We start from the raw sequence: 26,520 nt of genomic DNA, 5'->3' as shown, positions 1-26,520 counted from the left end.
ATTTCTTATTTCATCTGAAAAGCAGCCTTCATCTTATGAAATCCACGCAATTGTAGAATATCAAAAAAGATCAGAAGATAGAAATTTAATTCGTTTAAACAACAATAGCCTATGTGGTGTACGATCAACTAATAGAAATTCAATCTTTTTCGCGCCACACGATTTTTTTCCTGTTACTCGAATTATCCCCCAATGTATCAACCTTTGGTCCGATACGTACACAATTTTTCTTTTTTTCTTTTTTTACACGCGTTTATCGTTAATTCTGGGGCGTAACGAAGCAGCTACCATTTTGTTTCGCTTGCAAGAAATCGGCATCGCAGCATCGGAAACACACGCGACCGCAGTTCGTTCCACCATTCGTTCCCACATCCGGGGTTGGTGATTCTTCATTCTCATTTTTCTTTTCCTTTCAACATTTCCAAAACGAACGAGATCACTCGCCGTGCACGTACGGGTCACCAACTTAAAAGTACATAGTTTATTCGCGCTATAGTTTAATCGTTATATATTATTTTCTTTTGTTCTTCGATCATTATTTGCCATTTAATCCTTTATGGTCATGACGATGTATTGCTAACGTTCGTAAGAATTGACTCATTTATTTATTCGGTTTCATTCGTTCATTTTATCTTCAGTATTTTTTTTTTATTTTTTTAGCTTTTTGGTATTTTTTTTCATTTGCGTGCACGCACACCCGCGCACAGGAAAACAAAATGGCCGCCGTTCGACGTGACACGCGTCCCAATTAAAGGTCATCCCTTTTTTTTTTGTTTGTTTACCCTGTTGTTGAATACAATAATAACCGTACTAGAATTGTCGCACGTGTAACCGTCGTTTCGTAATTATAATTAATCGCTCGTTGATTTTCACTTGGTGAATTGAATAACAGTAATAATAGTATCGTAGGGAACGGGATTGATCAACAAAATGTACGAATCGGTACGCGAGATTGGTAACGCGCTTCGACGGTATCTTGTTCTCGTCCGGAATCAGGAGGGTTCCGGCGTCGCGACGCATCTGAATCGAAACTGTCCTCCGACGGCTACAAAGTCTAATAAAGGTATTTTTAGCAAGAAAGAGCAACGGACCATGACTCCCTGTTTCCCGTACGATATTTAAAAACTTCACGGTACGCTAAACCTAAATCAATGACGAATAATCATTCTCGCCGTTAGCTCGTCCAATTAAAGAATACTCGAAGCGCGAAAGAACGCAAGAATTTGGTGTCCAGTCGTTCCGCGATTAAGGCTACGTTACACGATATAATGTTTCTCTCACGTCTACGTCTTTCCTCGCTAGCCCCGCTTAAAATTTACCATTTTTTTATTTGTTTTGTCGCGAAATGGCATTTTAAGATGACCGTGTGTTTAGTAAATCCTAAATGTGTCTTAAATAAACTCTCTCTCGCTCTCTCTCTCTCTCGCACACACATGTCTCTCTCCCTCCCGTTCTCTCACACATCCGGCTCACAGACGCACAAAATCTCGCTTCGTGTCGGAGTATCGTTCATTTTTATTTTCTGTAAACGTGCTCCTCTCGTTTCCGCTTTGACTCACGCACTGGGCGCATTTAATTGGCGATACGCGATCTCGCCGTTAACTAACGCTCTGTACATATGCGGACGCACGGTATAATAATTGCATACACATTTATTATGTATGTATTTAATATACTTTTCCTTATCCTTTGAATGCATCTTGTTTCGCGTAACTTCATGGTTTACCTATGGTTCCCTCACCCGCGGTTCTGTGTTCTCTGTTCCTATTCGTGTAGATAATTCGTTTAAAAAGCCGCCGACGCGTGTGAAAGCGTGCGATCGTTTTAGGCGTCTAAAACGTGTGTGACAGTGTATTATGTACACGTTGCACGTGTACGTGCGTGTGTTTCTTTTTGTGTGTGTCTGGCGGTGTTGTATTATACGGTGAACGTGTACGAAATGCGTGTCGATGAACGTCGGGTCACGTATCCGGCTGACTCCTCCATAGGATCATGCATATACGCCGTTATGGTAAATCAATGATACAATAATTCGTGTAAGGGTAATATGTATGTATGTACCGTGGTTAATGCAAGTAATCGATTGGACAGCTATACAATAGCCGATGAAATTCAACGGTCATCGTTTCGGCATCGAACGAGGCCAGACTTTCGACGATAAAACGCTCGGGACACTTGCTCGATCCCCGTCTCGCGACCCTGTGAATCTAATTAAAAATCTCACCGTTTCGATGACCATGGCTTGCCTTTCCTTATCACCGATCATACGTGTGTATCGTCTCGAAAGCGAATCGCAAACGGATCTTCGCCGATCTGGTCTCGAAGTTTCGCGTCTTTCTGTTTGTTCCTCGTGCGACAAGCAATGCAAACAGTTTCGCGTCATCCGTGCAACACGCGTCCGTCTACGTCTATATGCGTAGCCTCGCTCTCCTCGCTCTTCATTCGTCTCCTCGCGTCACTCCCTCGTTGCGCACCCGGGAAAAAGGGGAAAAGTGGTTCGACGACGCCGGGGCGAGAAAGAAGTGCCATTCCGGCATTCAGTCGGCAAAGAGCACGCTGACAAGTGGCGTACACGCGCGCGCGCGCAAAAAAGAAAGGAAGAAAAGAAAGGGGTGGAAAAAAGGGCGAAGCCACTCTGGCATGCATAGTGCCCTCATCATCATCTCCTAATCCCACCCAACCGCCCTTTACACATCAGGGTTTCAACTCCCCTGTTGCAGTCGACTCGCGACATGCAATTCGCGACTCGCCACATTACTCGGAAAAAATCTCTAACGCTTGTTCTCCGTTTCCACGCACGCTTAGAAACTGAAAAATCCTCGGACAGATTCGCCTTCTCTTCCCGGGTGCGAACGTGTACGCGTCTAATAATTATATTTTTTTTTAATTATTTATATTCATATTTATATTTGTATTTATATTTGCATTTATATTTATATTTATATTTATATTTATATTTATATATATATATGTATATTGAGTGAACGCGCTCGTACTTGCATCGCGCACTCACCATCCATCAGTTTGTTTTTTGCTTTTGTTAATCATTAGAATCCTCATAATGTTTTATATATATATATATATAATAACCAGTAATCATAATAATAATCGTGTATAAGTTGGTATTTCTTCCTCTGCGTTCGTCTGTCTCTTAAATACTAAAGATCATACGTTATCGTCTAATATTTTATCAATTATTTATATATATATATATATATATATATTTATATTTTATATATAATATTTTTATATTCTAGACTTAGACGCTTAATTATTTAGCAATTAATAATATTAATTTAATTCATTATTATTAGATTATTTTTTATTAATGTCGGAGAACGGGCATCAATACGCAGTTTCGGCCGTATCTAGCTGTACGCAGCTTCTGCCCTTCGAAATTTCTCTTACATTCTCTCTCACTATCCGCCATTTTCGTTTACCTCGCAAGCTTTCTGGACGCGTATCGGATGTACAATTTTTACCTTCGTCGTATTCTTTCTATTCTTTTACTCATCTTCTTTTTGTGCTTCCCTATTTTATTTTTTATTTTTTTATTTTTTTTTTCCATTTTTCCCTGTCAAACTGCCTTCGTCTTTGATTTTCTCGTTTGAATCGTTTGAAGATCGTGTTACATTTTCTTGATCGGTTACATCGTTGACTATGATCGGTCGCATCCGCAAGCTCTACCGATGAAAACCATTATTCTTCTACCTAAACACGATCCCTTTCGCCCGATGATGGTAAGATACGTGATGGTCATCCTCTTCTGTCCAGAGATCGTTCATCGTGCAAAGTTTGTCCAAGGCATATACATCGTTCATTGTACCGTCAGTCGACCGTGCTGCGCTCTGCCCTCTCGTCCATCCTGATGGAAAGAAAATTTGCCTCTGTTAACGACGTACTGCGATGCGATTATAATAGAAAAGCCACGACTGTAAACTTAGCGCAAGCAGATCGTGTTACTGTTCGAGTGCTTGGACGTGAATGACAAGCGAAGAGGAAGATTCTGTTATGATACGTTTAATTTTTTTTTAACGTGTTGACTGCCATACGGAATGTTATCTATTATTTCTGTTATCCATCATTCCAAGTATCTAGCAAGAGTATCTCTAATTGGATAAATCAAAGAATTTTTAATAAGATAGAAAATGGATTCTTATGGAAATCGAGGCATCTTTCACGTGTGATACAGCAGTCAACGAGTTCTTTTTTAATTAAGAAAATTAATAAAAATTCACCTGTATCACGAAAGCGTTTCAATATTTCAATTCGTTATAGGAAATTAATTATTTCACAGAGACTTACAAATGTGAACTGATGGAAAATATGTTTGAACGTGTTTGCGTTGCTACTAAATGAAATAAAAGATTTTTTATTACCGTATTCGCAAGATAATGCGCTAAATTTGAAAGAAAAAGACAACAGGAAACATTATATCAATTTTTCGCTGCTGTTGATTAAAGTAACATGAGAGAAGCGATGAAAGTGCTTAAGTATTACACACTATTCACTTATACTTTACAACAGTTCGAATTTTATATCATAAGGTTCCTACAGCGAGCGATTGAAGCATATATATTTTTTTAATAACATGAGATATTTAACATAACGATAATAGATTTGAAATAAAGAGTAAGGAAATTTGATTACGTACCTGTTATTAGGTCTTAACAAGGCTCAATGGTAGCCATTAGTGAACGCCGCTGGTATTAGAGGACCCTAAAACATGAGGTGAAAGATTTTTATCTAAATTCTTGTACAATTTTATTTAAAGAATACAAGGTAAATTACTGAATATTCTACGTTGATTTTCTTTCCAATAACGATTAAACTACGTGCAATTGCGATACTTGATCCTGGATATTAGCATCGTTGGGTATTGAAATTCCATAAGTATCAGAAAGGAAGATATAAAAAAGAGAAAGGAAAAAAAAATACGAAACGCAAAGTTAATAATGTATCTGCAAACTGAGAAGCTCAGCGTTCAGAGCTGTTTTGCAATCGAAGCTGTAGCAACATAAGTTAGAAAACTGTAAGAAAATAAAACTTGCATCATACTCTCGAATCTCTCAACTCCTTTCCGTTTTCTTTTTTTTTTTTTTCAATCTCATTTCAGTATCTTTCTGGGTTACATTTAATGGTTGGAAAAAGTATCACACACAAGTTTAATTCGATGCTGTTAGTACGGTTAGCTGTTGGAAAAGTACTTCGTTCGATCTGGCTCCCTCGACGAACGAAAAGTTTAATTAAAATCTTGAATTCTGTTCCATTGTGGAAACAAATGAAAGTGTTCAACGGATATCAAGTAACAGAACCGACTGCTGCAAAATGGTAATTTTTATTTCCTTTTAAAAATCCCGTGTCTTATTTGTTGTACGTCGTAGTTTAAAGCTATAGAACTTTCCTTTCGGATATCAATTCCATTACTGAATCATGTTTTCAAAGAATTCACAGAATGTTTGGAATACGAAAATTACTATTACACTTTCCCAAGAAAAAATCAGTTATAATACTAAGTTTGCAAGAATTCAATATTAACAACATAAAATTTTATATGTTTTTCAAAAGAAATGTCGATTACTCCGTTCTGAACGCTATCTTGAAAGAATTACATTTTTAAATGGATTATTACACTTTTATCTACTGAGGGAACTAAAATTCAAGTGGTACGAGTCAATCATTGATCAGACTCCGGCCTGTTTGGTGGACTGCGTATCCTGAAGAAGTTACATAATTTTATTTTTATTACTCAAGTTAGAAATATTTTAAATACTATAAAATGGAGCTGAAAACTCAAGTGCTGATGGGTTCTTCTTCATCGAAGGTCAAATCCTTCATCCTCGAAATTGATAACCGTAACCAATAGAGGACTCGTACCACTTGTATCGGTCGACAAGCTTGCTGGACCTATGAAGGTGTGAAGGGGGATCGTAGAATGGACTTACGGGACTGTAGTTGAGCGGGGCACGGGACACGGCGATCGCAGGGAACGCGGTCGTAGGGGGCTGCGGGCTAGCTGCGGCCTGGACGTAGCTGGCGACTGCGGAGTCAGCGGCTGCGGCTGCTGCTGCGGCTGCGGCACTTGAACTATACATGTCGATGGGGCCCGGCGAGTTGGCCGCAGGAAAAGATCGGCCCTGTGGCCCACCGTGGCCGCCGGCCGCGTGCGGCGACGCCGGCGGAAATCCGGCCTGCGCTGCGGCCGCCTGGTAGTTGTTCATCACTGCAACGAACGCGCCTTCATCTTTAGCATTGTGAGTGTGCTACCACCCCAACGCCGGCCAAACGATTGTTAACACCTTGACTGCTATTAATCTAACAATTCAACGTTGGATGATTTATGAACATTTTTATACAATTTCAAGATGATTTCTGCAGCAGTCAACGTGTTAATTGCACTGCTATGTAGTCCTTGTATCTCTGACTAGAGGTTTCCAGAACGACAAAAGGTGTTCCCCGGGTACGTATCGTGTTAGACGTGGTGGATTCTTCGGGGAGGTCTGTTCGACGTGTTCACGAGAGAAGGGTTTCTAACTGTTGGCCGGCGAAACGTTGTTTGTTTTTCGAAGATAGAAGCGATCGAACGAGACACTGGGTGAATTAATCGTGAAACGGATTGGGATTGGACTCGACAGGTCCGAATCGTTTTCACGAACCCCGTTTCGAGGGGAAAAAAACAATGGAACGAACGATTCGATGGCCGATTTCGAGATGCTTTGTCCCGGCAATGTATCTTTATTTTGCTCGAACACGTTGGTCGTGCTAAATGCTCGAAGTTTCTGCATGAAACAATTACGAGCGTACAAGTTTGGATAACCGGGCGAACAGGTTCCGAGTGTCCAGCACTTGAAATAGGTTTAAAAAAACACGTACAATAATTGTATGTAGAGAATATTTTCAACAGCTGTATGTACAGAAATTGGGAAACAGTGTATGCCTATGCTACGATAGAGTATTAGAGATAACATTCATCAAACATTAATAAGCAGAAAGGAATGTTAGAAGGATTAAAATGGTATATTTTTAGTTGAATGTTTCTGCGTGTCATTGTTACGGTATGAATGAACATCGAGATCATAAACTTGTTACCACATAATTGTTTCAAACAAATGCAAAAATGATCAGCCATCGGACAAACTGAATAAATTTGAAACGCAATGCCGTATAACTTGTATGTTCGAAAAACTCGTCAACAGCATGCTAAAAAGACAAACATGTGTCAATCAATTGATCTTACAATCATTCAAAACAACAAATAATCGAACCTCTTCGTTTCTACGCTTTCAAAATGTTTACAATAACTATAATATCGCTACATTTACATCCTGCTATCTCGAAACTTATCGAATCTAACTAATTATTCTTAATATCACTAAGCACGCTTTACAATTTCAACAATAAACTCACGCAATTATCGTAACTAGCTCTTCTGCGCGTGTGTATATCCCGCAGCTTATAAAACGTTCGAATAGCAAGCGATATATTTAAACTTTGATCATTTATAAAAATAAAAAATAAAATGTTCAATCTTTCCATTTGTACCTTTTTCACGTTACATCAACGAAGACACGAATTACACATCGATAAACACTGTACACATAAATAGATCCACAGACAGAGAGTAATAACAGCAACAGGGTCCCTCTGTTCGAGACAAATAATCGTGACACACGTAAAACATGAAAGAAGCAAATAAAAGGAGACACTCAATAAGCGGATTACAAGACAGCTTTGCGCGCAACGAAACAATTGTAAACCGCCAGCACAGATACGATGCACACCGCACCCGTCGTCGCCAGGAAAAAGCAACGCAATCGCACGAGACGTTAACGATGCAGATTCTTATGAAATTTCGTAGGATGTCAGAGCCTAGGCAATTTTGAGAAACATACGTTTAAAATTTGGAAAAATATAGTTGAGTACATTTGGGTAGTTCCATTGAATACTGCTGAGTATTCCCTCCACTACCCTAACATACCAGACTATGGGGTTTTCCAAATTTGAATCGGCGGTTAAAATTATGATTATTATAGATATAAATTTTGTGATCCTGCGAAATTTCATTGACATCAAAGAGAACCATCCCTCGTTAAATGATACCGGAAGATGAACGACTGTCATAGCGAAGAATGGCGTACGGAAGAAAAGTTTAAACGGAAGAAAAGCGTGGGAACACGATCGCGCAGAAGAAGAAAACGAAGATGACGAACAGGTACTGAATAGGAGGACGAAGAACGCGAGGAATTTGAAACTCGCTGGAAGAAAAAGGCGGTGGGCGAAGTATGACAAACCGAAAGCGCTCAATGTACAATCTAAAACCCCATTCGGCTTTTAAACTCTTGACAATGGCACCCGGTTACTTCCGCCGGTTCGTCGATGGAGGCGGGGGCAAGCGCGATTCAAAAGTTTGATTTATTTGAGAGGAGATTGCGAACGGCACGGGGACGGGATTGGATCAGACCAGAGCAAGAAAAAAATAAAAGGGTTGCCACGGAATCGGTGCCGTCTTTTCTTCCATGCTCTATGAATTGCTTCACATTTTACCCTTTGCTTTTGCGAGAATCTTTACAAGGTGCGTTGAAAAACGAAATATGGCTAGTTTGGAAAAATTAGCACGAACTGTTGGATTGTTTTATAGAAACAATGTTTAAGAAGCTTGGTTTTTTTAACACAGGTCTACGATAAAAATAAATAATATTTTAATATTATTATATTCTTCTCCAATCTATAAAAATCCTGTACATTCCAAGCTATCCAGGAAGAAATTGAAAAAGCGAACGAATTAAACGTGATTCCTATTGCCCTCTGCCATTTTAGGTTATTTCTCAAAGGAATCGAAGAATCAGTACCAGGTTCCTTGAAGCAAGAAATCGTTCGACCAGGGTAATCATATCCAGAGCTAACCTTTGCGAAGTTCCATGAACATGGACGAGTCATGGTTCGAAGCGCGTTCACCACTCAAAGTGTACGGAAGAGCCGAAGCAAGGCTTGCAATTTGTCATTACGGCGTAATGCAAAGCTTGTTTCTATTAAAGCTTGAGAATCCTATCAGGAAAGAGGATTGAATTACATGAGTTTCAGTACCGTTGCACTAGGGTAATGCCGGATTCCGTGTTTGGTTATATCGTTACGTCTCGATCTAACATTCACTGAGGCCTTGGTAAGAAGACGAACCATCATCATTTCTCTCTCTCACATACACACACGCATATACATACACTCGTTCTTGATGTTATACTGCTTTCGCTGTATCGCGTGACACGATAATGAAAAGCTATCAAGAATCGGAAACCGTGCGACGTTCCCAGCGAACCTATTGGCCGTGCATTCTGACGTGTATATGTGTTACGGTACCGAGCATGGTTGATTTTCCTGAGGAAAACCTCCATAACTCGCTATGATATTCAAGATTATTAAATCCTACACATAAAAATATTAAAAATTAAGTTTGAAGATACTAATATTAATTGGAAAAAAATTACTACAATTTGCAATTATCAAATAATAGAAGTATCAATAATAAAATTGAAACACGAGTGATGAAAGCTCCGTTTCCTACATTCTCATTTTCCCTAATGAAGCCCACCATGCTCGGTACTGTACAGTCTGTTACAATAAGAGCGTAGTCGCCCTATCTTTTTTATTCTAGATAAAAGGAAAATATTATAAACGTTTATCTCTTAAGTAACAGACTGTACCTATGTATATATCGCATGTACATATTGTATACAGAGACCTGAGACACTCTTTAAGATGCGAGACAAATTAAGAAGAAAGCGGTAGGATCGAAGCCGAAAAGAAAGGAAAACTTTTAGACGTACCAGAAAGTGCTTGCGTGAGCAAGGGCGTGTTGTTGTTGGGGGTGAGCTGTCCGTTGGTTAGATCCACTGAAACATAAAACTCTGATCACAACTGCTCCGCGCTTGGATCGTAGACGCGTTGTGCGAGCGCTTCGTTCGCTACGTTTCTTTTCTTTTCTGTTTTTTTTTTTTTTTTTTATTCTCGTTTACCGCCGCTCGGTGAAGGTACTGTCGTTGCTGATTAAAGGAGGCAAAGAGAGAGAGAAAAATAATATATAAACACACACACACACTCGAGCGACGTCAAAGTGACGGCCGAAAGGAAGACGACAAAGACGTGATTTTTCCGTGTGTGTTGCTTTGTCAGGATCGTTGATCCTCGGTGTACATCGTGCCGATGATCGAGAGGAGCCCCCGTTTCCCCCAGCTGTCTCGTTACTCTTTTCCGATCCACGGATTAAACGCTCTCTCCTTTCTTTTATTCGTTCGTCTGTTAGCCCCATTTTTTTGCTCGCGATGTAGGCACGATGATCGTCGTTACTCTCTGTTACGAATGCACGCGGCTGTGCGAAACGTTCGAAAACGGGGTCGATGCTGTCCATCGAGTCGATTACAGGGATTTGTCTCCTCCGTTTGTTACGTGGCGCGATATTTACACGAGGATTCCTCGAGTCTGCGCTTCCGCTGCTGCGGAATATCGCGAACGCGTCAAATATTTAGAGCCTACGGTTGTCGAACAACGAGCAGTGTTTCTCGTTCGAACCGCGGATCAGTGAGACGAAAGAGCAGTTTTTCAGGGTTGAACGAATTCGCGTAACGCGGTGCTGTTCAATCAACGATGGACGATATTGAATAACTGAACAGAAACAGAATGAAAGAAGAGACAGATATGGGGCGAAGAAAATCGAAGAAAAGAACGGAAAGACAGATAGAAAGGGAGAAGATGGCGTGATGCGTGTTTCCAGTCCAAAGTGAATGTCGACTTCATACATTTCTTCCGGAGTGCAGCCCGTTGGACGTGTTGCATCGGTGTCTCCGTATACGCGCGGCTTGCGTTCTCGCTTCCGGTTCCGTGGTAGTACACTGCCGGCACTCCTGACATTGATAAAAGAACAAGAAGAGAGCTGAGAATGTGGGAAAAAAAACAAAAACGGGGACGAATGGTGACTAGTGAATGAACTAAAAAAATAAAATTATAACGATGATGATGAATTAAAAATAATGCTGACACGATGAGTTCGTCATCTTTGCTTCCTGAAGAATGAAGTTGCTTACAAAAAAATATTTCAAGTGTCATTTCAAGTTCACTTCGCATCATTGGGTCGAAATATGGAACCATATGGAGAAATTTCTATGTTAGATTGAAATTTAAGGAAATTAATGTACAGAATTTATAATTGTTTAATTAATAAAGTATCGATTAATTATCTTTGAAATATAACATCAAATGAAATAAATTTCGTTTATACGAAACAATTAATTGTTTCGAGCATAAAATCCTTCAAAATTAGAATTTAATTATGATCCGTTCTCTAATAAGGTATCTCAGCTCGTTAATTGAACTAATTATTGAGCATGAATTTATATTCATTTGTATGGTAAAAAGTAATATTAGATCATATGATTTCATATTCCTATCCAATATTTCAATTTTCCCGGAAATAGTTTCAAATAAAAACTGAGTGAAACTCAACAAATCAGAGGAAGTTTCGAATCCAATGAATTTTTTGATAAACGTTCACATAACAACAAAACGAAACTATCCGATCGATTTTTTTATCGATTCAACTGTCACGCGTTAGTCAATGTAAATTGTTCGACGAGACGATATTTTTATTCGAAATTCGTTCGGCAAACTTCCGAAAGGAAAAATAATCAGAATTTTCATCGCGTTCGCAGCTTTGCAGAAATGGTCGACGAAAAATCGTGAGATTCTTTGAAATCGACAGAACAGAGAACCGTCTGTGCTGTTTTGTATTTTCCGTGAATACACGAACGTTTTGACGTCACGCTTTCCGTGATTTTTCTTCTTTTTTTTTCTCTGTTCCCGAGGCTCGCTTTTCCACGAAATAAACGCGACGTTGCGCGAGCACTTAGCGTCTGCAATCAAAGAAAAAATATCGCACAAAGGATCCCTGTAAATGGGATAAAGTCGTGTCGTGAACGCAAAGGCCGTCCATCGAAAATGGCACATCGTCGCGGAAAGAACGTCACGGGAAACGGAGAGAATAAACAGGACACGAAGAAAAGACGGCCGGTGAAAATGGGAATAACATTCAACGAACTCCTGTCGGACCTGTATATGCAATGACGATGAAACGACCCGAGTCGTTGATTCGAAATCCGAGTGGTTTTTGCAAGGATTGAGGAGGATTGAAAAATAAATAGGGACAATAGAAGTTTCAGAAATAGCTGACCAAAATTTTCAAGCGTATCTTGTGAATCTGAAAATACCTTTCCAAGATCAAATACTTTCTGTTTACGACAGAATGATGCACAAATGTTTGATTAACATATTCACTGCTACGTGGGTCATTAATTAATGAAATTATAAATTTAATGGAATTAAATTGTGTTTTCATATACTTAATATTTTCAAAGGATGAATAAAACAGAAGAAAAAAATATGTATATATTGATCGAATTGAGTAACCTCCTCCTTTTTCGAAGTCGGTTAAAAAATAAAAATAAAATAATATACAAAGATTTTGAAAAATCATAACTAGCATTATCCTGAACATCCTATGTATTAATCATATTCTTAATGACCATTTTCACCATGGTAGTGAACGTGCTAAAGAAACTATTGTATTAAAAAGAGTTTAAATCAAAATCTCATTAAATCTCAATATCTAAATCAAACTATTAGACAGAAGTTTCTAAATATCAAACAAGAATTGAATCAATTTACTTCAAAAAATCGTGCATGTAACTGATTATCATCTAAATAAATACTATAATTAAATGTTCCATCGTAAACCAGAATTTGTAAAGAATTTGAAAAAGAAACATTTACAAATCCATGCTTGTATTACTTATTTTAACTTAGGCATCTTCGCAGAAAATCTATGTATACGCTCTTTCGGTTATCTATTTCTCTGGGATAACCCGTATACTGGAGATCTTTTCAAAGCAAGCGTAGAAAGTGTGAAATATACATAAAAGAAAAGATCGATGAGAGTATGTAGCTGAAAGTTTCTACGTAACATAAAACATTACGATACATTGCTAAAGCCAGCTCCAGGTTAATTAGGTTAGTGGTTCTGTGAATACCGAGCTTAGGCGATAAATGGATAGCGAGACTATGGGGGCTAAATGAAATATTGCCAGCCTTATGGGGATCGAAAGAGACGATTTAAACAGATTTCTCGAGGTAGCGGATCGAATACATTATTAATTCAAAGAACGGACCTGTTCGGATCCTATTAAGCTTAATAGGTAACCGAGCGAAAATTGAATTATTATGAAATTTTATAAATTTTAGAAGCTAGAAAAATGACAAAACTTTAGTAATTTAATTTTAAAAAAATGCAATGTCACAAACCTTAAGAAATAAATGTGCTAATTCTATAAATTAGAAATACAACGTGACAGCATTAATAGCACGAAACCCCATAAAGGTTCGAATGCTTCGAATTTTGCAGAAGAAAAGAATCACGCTGGAAAAGCGTGAAAATAGAGCGTTCTCATGGTGGAATCTCGTTCCAGGAACTGTAACCGACGGGACTGATAACGCGATAGCGTGAGAGGGTGAACGGACCATAAATCGCGGATCGACGTGATTTGTATGGGGTATCACGTCGCTTAATGGTGTGGCTTGTCTCTATCGGGTTCTGGCCGGAAGTTTCGAGCTACTGCAGCTACAGAGGAATATTCGCCGTGTTTCTCTATCGCGTGACGATTTACGTGACTTCATATCTTTTTCCCTTTGCGTGGCGAACTAGAAATAGTGTGGTCAAAACTGGTTGGTTGCGAGTATCGTTCGACACTGGATTACGGGATACTCAAGAAACGATAGAACCTATAAAAATAACACAAAATCGCCAGAAGCTTTTCAGAATATTTTAACTTTCTCCAAGATGTTCCACGCAGAGCGAATCCTATGATAGCGAATTTTCATGTCTCTTGATTCGATTAACTGATAGAATACAAAATTCCGCTGGAAATCGAGGAATATGCAATATGACCTTGATAGTTGAATCATTGAATACGTAATATAATCATGAATTGGGAGTTTCAAATTATTCTTCAGAGAAGAAGGCAAATCGTTCTCGAGAAGGTCGATAACTTTAATGAAATGCTTCTTAGCTTTTTATTCGAAAGAAAATACGTTTGTAATATTCTAATTAATTTAGCGATCATAAGTATTTCTATTTTTAGAATTGCAATTATTACTTTTAGGACTTGTTGCCTCTCGCTTTGGCCGGAGATAGCAGCCTCGACTTGTACAATTTCCTGTCCGGATCTGGTTTACACTTTTCTCCGCGATTAGAAAAATGGTATATCGAAGCTGATAGAAATCCTCGAACAATAGAAGCTCGTTGGTGGTGCAACTTTGAGAGTAGGAGTGGTAAAGGACGAAATCGGAGCGCTGTCAGAGGGATGACGAATGAACCGGAAAACCTCGCCCGCAGACGTTTATCGGACGTTTCCGTAAAAAGAAAGGCGGCCATGTGGCGAGATGGCTGGAATGGTTTGAAAGCGTCTGAAATTCGCTGGAATGCGACTGTCGATATAGCCGTGGGCCAGTGTCCAAAAATGGTGGCCGCGATGTGGAAGGCGAGAGGGAAAGGGAGAATGAAAAGCGCGGATGCCAGCGTGTACGAGTATCTGGAAATTCTTAGAGGGCACGATTCGATCGTTTTCATCGAAACGACGGACCCGTAAAGATCTAGGCCAAGAGTTCATCTATTTCGAGTGTATCTCCAGCTGACGTAGATACGATCGAGAGTACGGACAACGGTGGGGTTGCAAGATCCACCGGCGGGATATGAAATATTGGCGGCCAAGAAAACCGTGACACGCTGACAGGAGAACGATTTCAAGCGGGCAACACGAGCTGGCCAGCCTCGTGTCGTTTCGCGAAGGCCAATTAATTCTACGATCCATTTACTGCTGACTCGAACAGCTCGAAAAACGAACGAGGGTGGTAAATGGGATTGCCTTTCCGTTTCTACTTCCAACGATATTTTGAATATATATTCCTTAACAGAGAAAAAAGAAAAAACACCGACCAATTTCTTCGAACGAAATTGACCGGTTAATTGCGAGTGCTACTGAATATCCAACTTGTTAATATTCAAGGAATTGTTAGTAAATCGGAAGATGCTTCGAAACGATGGAACAAAGTTCGAAAATTTTTCGGTAGCAATTGAAATACCAATTCCGTTGATTCAATCGAATTCATGAATAAACTCTTTAAACGAATGAAAAATGGAAATCGATGGGCGCTATCGCGTATTCTTCCATATTCACGAAGAACGAAATTGTTCGTGGATCGATAGGAATCTCGGTGATTCCTAGAGCTGAAGGTAAAACGCACGCGTGTCTCTCTCTATAAAGGAATATTTCTGTGTACCTTATAGCACGAGAAACCGAATCCTTTTATCCAGATAGAATAGGAGAAGATATGTGTGTCGGGGTACTGATAAAATACACGTCTCCTTGAAATATTGACACGGGTTAAAATGGGGATTATTAGTGATTCAAGCGAAAGAGAAATAAAAATGAACATGGTTTATGAAATGATAAGAATATGATAAAAGTTCCCTATCGTCAGCGTCGAATTAAGGTGAGGTCCAAGGAGGGCTTCAGCCCTAGGGCCTGAAAAATCTGAATCCAGTTCTGATTACCGCTAGTGTTCCACGAGAAATCTTTCTAAAATCATGAATTTTTAATCACGGTTCAATTATTTTCACACCAAAATAAGCACCCAATGTGATCCGAGAAAAGTGTCAAGCGTACTTCGACGAAGCAACACACTGGACGAATCACGCGTTTTGACCAACAATCGTGTCGATCGTTAATGTTGGTTAACTAAAGTTGATTGACAGCGGGCTGTTAGCTGGTGCGCCCTCGTGCAGCGACGAGAACTTGAAGCGTCAACAAAGGAAACAATTTAAACAATGGTTAATCGGCACATCCTAAACTACACACACGTATCCAACGATAATACCGTTTAACAATCGTGAACCTTGAACGTATATATATATATATTATAAGATAGGCATATATATTAATGGCGTAATAATCGAGTATCTTCAACGAGTCGAGAACTCTCTAAAAAGACTACGTACGCGTTCAAAGTGTCTCCACTCGGCTAAGATAAACTAATTAGCGTTCTAACACTAGCCAAGTAAAACTCCAACGGTATGTATATATATATATAACGTGAAAAAACAGTAACAACGGTCGAGGTGACAAGGTGTTCAAAGTACTAATGTACCCAAAAAACATACTAGTCGCAGGTACAGCGGGTAATGGTTAATTACAATAGAAAAAGGATAATATATGTAATATAGATATAACAATATAAAGATACGTATTAAAAAGATACGGTCAGTTAAGTCTGCGGATATACACACGACACACAAAAGAAAGGTATCACTCTCATACTATCTACGCACTAATCTACTTTACTATTTAAGTTAAAACTAGAAACTATGGAGATAGAATGAAATCGAAGAACGCGATTTACCGATCACGATCTTCAACCTCGCCTCTCTCCTACTACTGTGTCTATAACCATTTAATCAAACTGAGACGACACTCAAAATTCTTGTTCAACGAATAAAGATACTGTTTTACGGCCGGTCGACGTGTTCTATTTTAAATTCGAAATTTTGATCTATATCCTAAACACCGCTAAGCTTGCCAACTGTTTTTGTTCGTTTAAGAATTTGTACAAATTAAATGGTGACACATCTAGAGCGTGAAAACAGAATTCTTATAAAAAGCTACATTTTAGTTGGCAATCTTTAGGCGTTAACTAGATCAATTACTGTAAAACTGTTAAATTACAAGAGTCAAGTTGACAACGAATCTCATTTACTACTGACTGCTTCTAACCAGAGACTATTTATATCCGATTAGCTCGATTTTTCTAAGTTGTCTACGTTATCGTACCACCACGGAATGATTTATTCAAATAATTTATTATTTATACAAAGAGAGACTAAAATTGAAGGAAATATGAGTTGTATCGTTTCATCGTCCCGTCGTGGTTACACTAGATATCTGATTACTATGAGTAATATATAATAATAAAAAACCACTGTTTAAATACGACGACGTTTCTAAGAGACAGTAGGTTTAGGTAGATGGTAGATTACTCGCCCCTAGGTGACTGCATCTTCGAGGTAGTCTTCGTCATCGGTCTCGGCGACAGTCCTGTCCCAGACGTCTGCCCTCCTCTTTACTCGATTCGAATTTATTCGTGTCCGTCGCGGTACAAACTGACCCATAGCCGGTGCTAAGCGATCCAGCGTTACGAACTTGGAAAAATCGCGTTTCCACGGTGCGAGAACAATGCTTCGTTTCCGAGGACGAGATCGAGCGTTTTCGCGGACGACGGAAGGGGAATGAACGCGTTACGAGCATCGAAAAAATCGTGCGCGTCAACCTAGACGATCGAAAGGCGCGAAAAAAGTGATCGATTTGAAATGAAAACGAATCGAGTTTCATCCGCACTGTTCGTCTATGGGTCGTGCGAGTCGAACGAAAAAGAAAAAAGAAAAAAACAAAAAAAGAAAAAATCTTTATCCTTTTTAACCGTGAACTGATTTCAGTTTTCACTAGAACTACAGAAACATCGAGTCAGAACGCATGCATCGTGAAATTCGCGAATAGAGTCAGGAACAGGCCATGATTCAGGACAGGCCATACCTTTGTTACTCGCCGATGGAAATCCCTTTCAGCGTACGGAAAATACTCGAAGATGTTCCCTTTCTTGCTACACACGTATCGTACACAGAGATTGCTCGGTGTTTTACATCTGTGCCGAAGAAACAGGTCTAATAGATGTTAGAGGCTAAGTTCTAGTGAAAACTAACAGAAGCGGCATTTGGGCTTCTTTACTCGTACGAATAGTAAAACTGGAAGTATTGGATAGTATCTATTTACTATGAGCTAGGCAATCATCCAACAGTACGAGATACAGGATTCAATTAATATATATATATAATTATAGACATGTATATGTATACGTGTTAGTTAAAAAAGTCTTTCGTTACCATTACTTTTAGGCTAGTCTAGACAAACTATAAAGAAGAATACCACACGTAGAGAGTAAAGTAGAGGAGAAATTTACAAGTTGAGATGGAAACTCTTACGCTATCTCTGTTGTATATATAAAAAGAAAACAGCCATTTGGAATAGTCAATTACACGGGAGTACCAACGCGTGTCTTCGTTTATCATTTTGTAATCTCTATAGAGTAACTCGAGTAAAATTTCGACCGTCTATCGCACCTGGGTCCACTTTTCATCACGAATCGGTGCAACGACGATAAAAATTGCGAGGGCTCCCTGGAGAACGAACCTTCGAACGGCGGATGCTGGATCAATAGTGACGTACGAGATTGTTTCGATTAAAATTAGATTAAAATTAAATTTAAATTCTCCGCCGTTCAATGGTCAATATCCGAGGTTAGAGGATATCGGAAATGAAAATAGGCTCATCATCCTGTGTACGCGAGATTAATTTCAACGAAACACGATTGAAGCTTACCGACCAGAAGATATCGAAGAAGCTGAAGTGGAAAAGACATTGAAAAGGAAGTCAAGTTTCGTTGAAAAGTTTCACGAGTCCTGTATCAATTCGGGTAAACAGAAGTCGCTTGGAGAAACAGAAATGCATTACGAACAATGGAACGGGGAGGTAGGACGGCGGAGGGTGAAAGAAGAAAGAAGGGGTTGGCTAGGGGGTGGAGGAGATTGAAAAGAGTCGAGGAAAAGTAATTCAAACTTTCGACGCACGGACGAAATCGTTCGAGGCGGCCACCCCTAAATCGCTTCTTCGATACTTAACTAGTCGCGGAGGGTTCGAATCCTGTCTGAAATACTAATTATACCGGCGATTAAGAGGCAACGCGACGAGATACCGACGGAAGTCAGAAGTGAATGGATTTCGTGATAAATCGGTTCTACTACCGATTTTCTATTTTTATTTGATGCACATAATCTGCGTGGATACTGTCCAAGTTTTTCAATCGATAATAATTAGTATCTTGAATTTTGTGTAAAAATTGAAGATTGATGGAGGAGCGTGTTATTGTTTGAACAAATAAAACGGTGGTTGGAAAAACATTCGGTCCACGAACGTCTCGATGAATTAAATTTAGTCGAGCTGCTGTGAAATATGTGTTTTCCTTTGGACGCGCGTGGAAAAAGCATGGAAGATTTCGCGATCAAGTGAATCGAAAGGACACTTCGCTCGATGTCGACTCGGTTTCTCTGTAACGGAGCCGATATTAATATTCGTAAAACGCTTCGGAAACGACGAAAGTACAGGATGTTCTATGTAATTTTATAAATTTAAAAATCAAAACAGAATAAATCCAGTCGAAGTTTTTAATATTTCCAGTAGTGGAAAATGCAAAGTTCTGTTTGAACAAGTAAATTTACCGATAAATTCAAATATTTTAATATTTAAATATTCCTTTAGAAGAAATAACAAATTGTGTTAAAAAGTAATCCGCTATTCAATACGTAACTTAAGATTGAAATCCAGTCAATCTAAACTTCGCGACATTTTCGATCACTTTTAATTATTTTCGAATGATATTTCACACCAATAATACTGGACAGTCTGTACAGTAGGAGGTATTTCATAGCGGATTCTTTCTCGCGTAAATCAACGAATCGACGTTATTCAATTACATTAAAAATAAAAACTGGAGCAGCCCGACTTCCTAGCCGCTTTTCTCTTTCGCGGTCTTTCTCTTCCCCGAGTCGACAGAACGTCCGGGTGTCCGTGTCCTCCCGTTCGATTTCCGTCAAAGAATGAGGGAGCGACGCGCGTTTCCTCCGGCCGGTTGCAATTAATTTCTGCCGCGTTCGCGTTTCGTCGAGACACAGCCATGCCTCCGTTTCCCCATTCTTTTCCCATGAATATCCGCTCGAGTCTCGTCAGACGACTGACACGTCCTCGTGACGACCCGTGTTGTCAGCCTCGCTGACAAAATGGTTACAGGCGGAACAACGAACAAAACGGATGCACAACTATTAACAAATACGATTTTCTGTCTCCTAAGCATTCCATAAGAATAATATATAATATATATATATAACAGTATATGTACCAAAAATCCTACCAATCCAATATAAAACACTATCGGCAACAATGCTCGAACTATGGGTACCTAAGACAACTAATTGGCAACAACGATTCGTATCCAATTAATTAAGAACAAGTAACGTGGACCGTGTAAGGGTTCGTGATCGTTTGATGATGTTTATTGATGTATGTGCATGTATGTTACCGTAAATATTCGATTGGATATATGGTTCAACATCATTGCAAACGATTTCAGGTGATTTCAAAGCGATGAGGGTGGGCGCGTACGTTACCGCTGCACGATCGTTAAATTGAATCATTAATTTCGGGTCAATTCACGATCCGCATAGAGGTCGCGGATTTGTTTTCAGCTCCGGTAGAATCATCGAATGGAACCGATACGATAATTCCATCGTTCTAAAAACTATATTCCATCGGATAGAATAGATACGACTTTTTTGAAAAAATATAAGAAAATTAGTGTTTTAATAGGTATTAGCTTATCTGACCTAATTTGAAATAGTGTCTTTGAAAAATTTTGAAAGATTTGATAAATTTTCAATATTCTAATTAAATTAGCAATTACTTGAACAGTTTCGAATTTCCAAAAAATGAAATCTTAAATTCTTTGTACAGGAAATTAATAACAACCGAGGCTCATTTTTAATTACTTTCTCATTCGGTGAATTTTCTATAGTTAACGAAACCAGATTTTAACTCCGTACACATGCAATAATTACCAAACAAAATCTCCTTTGACAACGCTCGACGTGATTTTCAAACGAACGAAAAATAACATTGTTATAATTTCAGCCGGCTAATTATCCTCGTATTTCGACAATCAGCCGATTTCCATTGCACGTCAATAATTACCGTATCGATCGGGTAATAATGCCGCTATCGCGCAACGCTACTCGCAATTAAACCAAGTGTTCTGGAAAAACTTTAATTACCGCAGCGACGCAGATAGAATAATAAAAATATTATAATAAAGAAAACATTTGGAAATTATTAATCGAGCGAATTCGAATCGATGAGATTGAACGAAACGGGGTTATGTACACGGGCTGTGGACGTGTATGTGAATGTATAAATGTGTTCAGGGGTGTAGTAGTGTTTGTATATGTGGAATTTGGGTACGTACTACGTACTACGGATTACGGTTACCGTCAACACGAGCGAGAACACGAGAACTTGGTGGAACAACCTGGCACTTTGGGGTTGAAGCTTACCGGTGCAACCCCCGCTGGGGCTCACGGACACTCGGCCCACCCTTGGCCCCACTGCGCGGTACACGACCGCTCCTACTCAACAACAGACATCACCGATCTTATATTATGCACACTTTTCCCCTGAATATCGCGACTATAGAACTTCAATAATCATTTTATGCTAAGGTTAATTATGGAGAAAAGGGCACACCTCATAGATTTCATTGACTTTGGTATACGTTGCCAAGATGAACTTTCTGAGTAATTTCACTTATAATATACAAGGGGTAGTTAAATGAATTACTTAGAACGTTGTCTTTGACAAGATATAAGAAAAGGGGTGAAATATGCCCTTTTCCATATAATTGCCATATTAAGATTTCGAAAACAACCAATTTTGTTGCTGAATCAAGTTCCATGAAAGAAAAGCATGTTTATTGTAATTAAAAGCAACCACTTCGCTTTTAAATTTTATAAATTTTAATTGGAATTTAGAAGACCTACTTGATCCAGCAACGTACGTTTGGAATATATAAAAATGACACTTATTCAGAGTAATTTATAAGAATTAATTTGTATTATATGTAATGATAGAATGTGAATTTGTTATAAGAGTGTAGTGTATTAAAGATAAATGTATCGATCACTTTGGGTGATGCCTAGCTCATAGTAACTCGAATTTGAGAAACAATATCCTATGCTAAAAGAAAGCTAAATGAGCTTTCTTTCATTACAAGCGTATTAATTAAAAAAAAATTGTCAAAAATATAATTTCAAATTAAACTTTCCTTTCTTTTAGCACAAGACAGTATGGATGTTTCTTTAACCCTTTTGAATATCATCCGTTTGCGTGGTAATTTTTATTTATTACAGACATTCATTATTTATAATCCTTAATCATTATAATAATAGAGCTTCAGCGAATCATTACATTGTGTCGTTAATATGTACGCACGTGTAAATAAACTTGTTCTCTCACTTTGCTCCAGAGAGCGATATATCTGATGGACATTAGATGTTACATTATCTCTTCTTTCATTTTTTTTCTTTTTTAACTTTTTCACCGAGTACCCATTGAAACGTTTACAAAACTCTCGTGACTGAAGAATTCCGCTTATCAATTTCATATCTCGTCTTATCGTTGGTGTTTATTAATAAATTGCCCGAACCCAGCTGGATGGTCTCGGAAAAAATTTCGTTCATCCCTTGGCAAGCATCGTTTCCAAGGCGCATCGTACGTTTGATCGTACGGTGTCAAAGAAGAAGCGTCGTTTTTTCTTCTCGTGTCTCTTTTAAAAACTTTACATCAAGAAAGATATATATACGCGCATGTATAATATACAATTCTCGTCGGCCAAAGAGTCGAACGTTGTTTGTAAGCATTGGTAAGAAAACTTGAAGTGACTTCCTGAGAAAATTTTCGTGAATACCACGTGTTTCACCGCGATTATAATTAAAAATCAATTTTCAAAATTACAACGCATCAAACAATAACATAGCAAAGCGTTAGAATAATAACCATACAAGGACGTCGAGAAGTTATTCGCAAACGAACTTGAAAATATATTTACAATATATGCGTGTACAGTATCGAGCATGGTAGACATCTCTAGGGAAAATGGCAATATAGAGAGAGAAAGGTTTACAAATATTAAAATTATAAAAAATGATAATTCTAAAAATCCTAATTTTGAAGATATTAATATTAACATAATAAATATTAACGGTGATGGTTTCATTTTCTCCTATAATGCTATTTAGAAAAAATTAAATAACTTTAGAGAAAAATAATATAATTTTTAATTCAATATGTAACTAAAAAATACCAAATAGGCTTTTCATCATTTATATTGCCATTTTTCCTTATGGAATCCTACCATGCTCGGTAGTGTACAATGAACAACGTAACAAAAGTAACAACGATATACATTCATCGATGAAAAATTCATCGAATCAGCATGAAATCTCTGTTTCTCCCATCGAAATCACGACACGTAGAACGATTAAATCTTAAACGGAAAGACGAAGGGTAAATTCGAAAACGGTTCGCGATACCCATTAAACATTTCAACATCATGGACGGTATAATGTTTTGAACGTTTTCCCCAATTTTTCCAACCGATAGGTGACGAGAACGACGCTTGTGTCTTCAAGTATTCTTACAGATGCCGTTTGTCAATCAGCACTTTTGCTGTACCTCGTCGACGCAAATAATTCGGTGAGCGCAAAAGGCGATGATTCCGGATCGGGCAACGTATTATAGAAACCCACGCGCGATCACAGCGATATAACAACAATCTTACGAATAGCAACAATCGGACCATAGCTCGATAACGTTAACCGCGTCGTTTTTTTGATCGAGTATCGCGAAAGAAATAAATCAGCACCAAATTTCTCCCATCTTCCCTTTGTTTCTTTCTTTTGTTCAACAACAAACGATATATGCAGTAAAAGATCGATCAAGGAAACAACGTAGAATCGATGAAACTTTTCTGCAAAACAGTTGCAATTTCTTCGTTTCGTTTCATTTCGTTTTCGTGACAAAGGGGGGAGGGACGGTAACGTTAACGCGAGCGAACTATAGCCACGCATAAAAGTATCAATAATATTGTTTAAGCATCGTGTCGTTAACATATGTATAAGCTCAGGACAGATGTGTCATTTCTTTGGCGTCAGGCTTAATACGCCAGCGACCGAATAGTTTCTCCCTTTCGTTCCCGCAAAATCCTGTTTCCGTTTCTCTTTCTTTGCTTCTCTCTCTCCTCTCATCTCTTTTAAAACGCTTTCATCCGAGCCGGTCGCTGGCTCTATCGATAAATTATAATTCATGCAAGCGAGCGTTTAAAGACCAGATTTGCTCTCCTCGTGAATCCTCGCTTCTCCTCTTAACGTATCGGTGCAAAGGACAAGGATGGACCACGCCATCCGCATCCTCTTTTTTCTTTTCTTTCGTGCGCACCATTTTTGTATCCGTGTGTACCCACGTTAATTTACCACGTAGACAACTGATAACACAGTTTGCTTTCCCATTCGGGATCATACGATTTCTCATTCGTTAACGACGATTCGAAAACGCAACTGAATCGAAATCGGATCACAGCTTTCGCGAACGTGTGTTACTTTACAACAAGACAGGAGATTCAAGGGTAAAAGATATTAAAGGGGAACGATGAGGAACGATTGAAAAAGCAAGGCTAAAAAAGGACTCGCGATTTGATTAATTTTTCTTATTCAATTTTCCAATTAATTATTGTCGTTGCCCTGCTCCCTGTGACGCGCGTTGCAATATAAATTACGATTTAGTCTTTATACTAAATTATCTAACACAGCATATAAATGTAATTTTCTTCATAAAACTTTACTTTGAAACGAGGCGTTGGTAAATGTCACTTAAGAAACCAGATAGAACGTGATTGTTTTCGAAATTATTCACCGAGTCACGTATAATTTACTCGACATGTATGACAGTAGAAGGTACGGAAGCATTAAATTGCATTGGCTGTCGGATTAATTAACATCAAGCCTTAATTACTAACGCGCGTGCTTCACGGGGGTTGATCGTTCTTTGCGGTTCTTTGCGCGACAACCTATTAATTTGTTTCTCGTTATCTCGGTTACACGGGTTGTAATTTAACGTTGTAAATAAAAGTATTTCAATTTTGCCAATTTTACACCAATTGACTCTGCGAAATAATACATCAATGATTTCCTAATTTGAAACCTGGATAAATTAAAAAGAATTATCAATTAAAGTCTAATTCGTTAAAAACGCGATCTAATCTAAAGAAGCAACGTTAATCGCGACAACAGCGAGCGTAAGGGGTCAGATACGTTCCTTTTTTTGCTTCTATCATCCTTGCTTCTGCGTTCCATTCTCAATGTTCGATTGGGAATTGGCAGGGGATGGAGACCGAGGACATCGGACAGGCTTGGAAAGTAAACGGGAGAACGATACAAAAAGCACAATCTTCTCGTTAACTGTCTTTGGGCGGTTTTGCTTCGGTGCAGTAATCTCTTCTACGAGGGTCGGTACTCTTTTTCTTAATTTTCTTTTTTTTTACTTTCGCCTAACTTAGCGGATGCCTTACTCTACGTTTAGCAATATGTAATTTGCTCTGGATAAGAGAGACAGTGGTATCGCGACCTCAGCATCGTGCCGATTCACTATATACAACAATTTCATGCAATTTTCTCTACATCGACGCATCTAGAGAAAAATAATATTCATAGAAATAATTGTAATCAAAAGTTGATAAAAGTGGTTCCTATAATTTCACAGTTTCACAGAAACTCTAAACGTGGCTTAATCAAGTAGAAACTTATATCAGACAGAAATTCAATAAAAACGGATGATCAGTTTGACACTAAATGATAATTCTAATTTTAATGAATTTAAAAAATCTTACACCGGCAGGATGCTTCAGCCTGATAACCCGGAAACGCCTATATCGTTTATATCTATACGACCTACGCTAAGTGTTCTCGATTAAAAGTGTTTAGCTTAGAGATTACATAGAACGTGACTACAATTTCAACCACTACAAAGATCAAACGACTACAAGAGAGAAACACGTTAAAACTTTCTTCCGGATTGACGGGGTCGGTGATAGAATTCGGATGGACAGACAGAAGAGAAGGACGGGGGAACGGAGTTCTTCATTCGGGAACGGGGAAAAGAGACAGAGATAAAGAATAGGGAGGCAGGGAATCGTCAATTGTGAACGTCGATCACGACCTATGCACAATTGTCTTTGAAAAAAAAAAAAGAAAAATGATTCTTCGATCATAGTTTGCGCACGAGTGTGTCTACCCCGCACTCTGCGACTACCTACTTGCGTTGTTGTACGTCATCGAACGGACTCGTTTCTCGCTTCGACACAACCTTCCCTCCCCCACACATACGCATGCACAATAACGAAAAGGCAAGAATAATTTTTCTCGCGCTAGATCGCTGATTATTACTTCCACGGGGCTATTGCTGGCTATTTGTTTGGCTGATTGACTAGGCTGTCGCGTATACCGTTGCCTGACGTTTCAGTGATGAATATAATTACTTCAGAAAATTTGCAATAATTTTAAATAAATTTAGACGCATGTATTTTTGAGTATATAGAAAATGAGAAAATTTGATATCTTTTAAAATGTCGACGATAGGCAACAGACAGGTTCAGCCTGGTCATTGGGCATCCTAGATTCGGACGTGCGTTCATCTCTGTACTCTTTTCCGTTTCCTC

At 38.7% G+C, this 26,520-nt stretch overlaps 1 protein-coding gene across 7 annotated transcripts in view; it reads right to left on the bottom strand.

Annotated features, from left to right (window-relative positions):
* Positions 1-398: 398 nt before the first annotated feature.
* Positions 399-26,520, bottom strand: part of LOC114871951 (RNA-binding protein Musashi homolog Rbp6) — a 616,561-nt gene continuing 590,439 nt past the window's right edge. For 5 of the 7 annotated variants that reach the window (XM_029178578.2, XM_029178581.2, XM_029178585.2 and 2 more), the window contains 5 exons: positions 10,791-10,895; positions 9,822-9,887; positions 5,946-6,223; positions 4,655-4,719; positions 399-3,865 (listed from right to left, as the gene is read on the bottom strand). In XM_029178578.2, coding sequence (XP_029034411.1) covers positions 4,678-4,719; positions 5,946-6,223; positions 9,822-9,887; positions 10,791-10,895 — 491 coding nt within the window. In that variant the 3' untranslated portion in view covers positions 399-3,865; positions 4,655-4,677. The remainder of the gene's footprint in view (positions 3,866-4,654; positions 4,720-5,945; positions 6,224-9,821; positions 9,888-10,790; positions 10,896-26,520) is intronic. The other 2 variants (XM_029178582.2, XM_029178583.2) reach the window with 2 other exon arrangements.

This window comes from Osmia bicornis, chromosome 1, assembly GCF_907164935.1.
Source record: "Osmia bicornis bicornis chromosome 1, iOsmBic2.1, whole genome shotgun sequence".
NCBI classification, from domain to species: Eukaryota; Metazoa; Arthropoda; class Insecta; order Hymenoptera; family Megachilidae; genus Osmia; species Osmia bicornis.
This window is presented reverse-complemented; position numbering and strand designations above follow the sequence as displayed.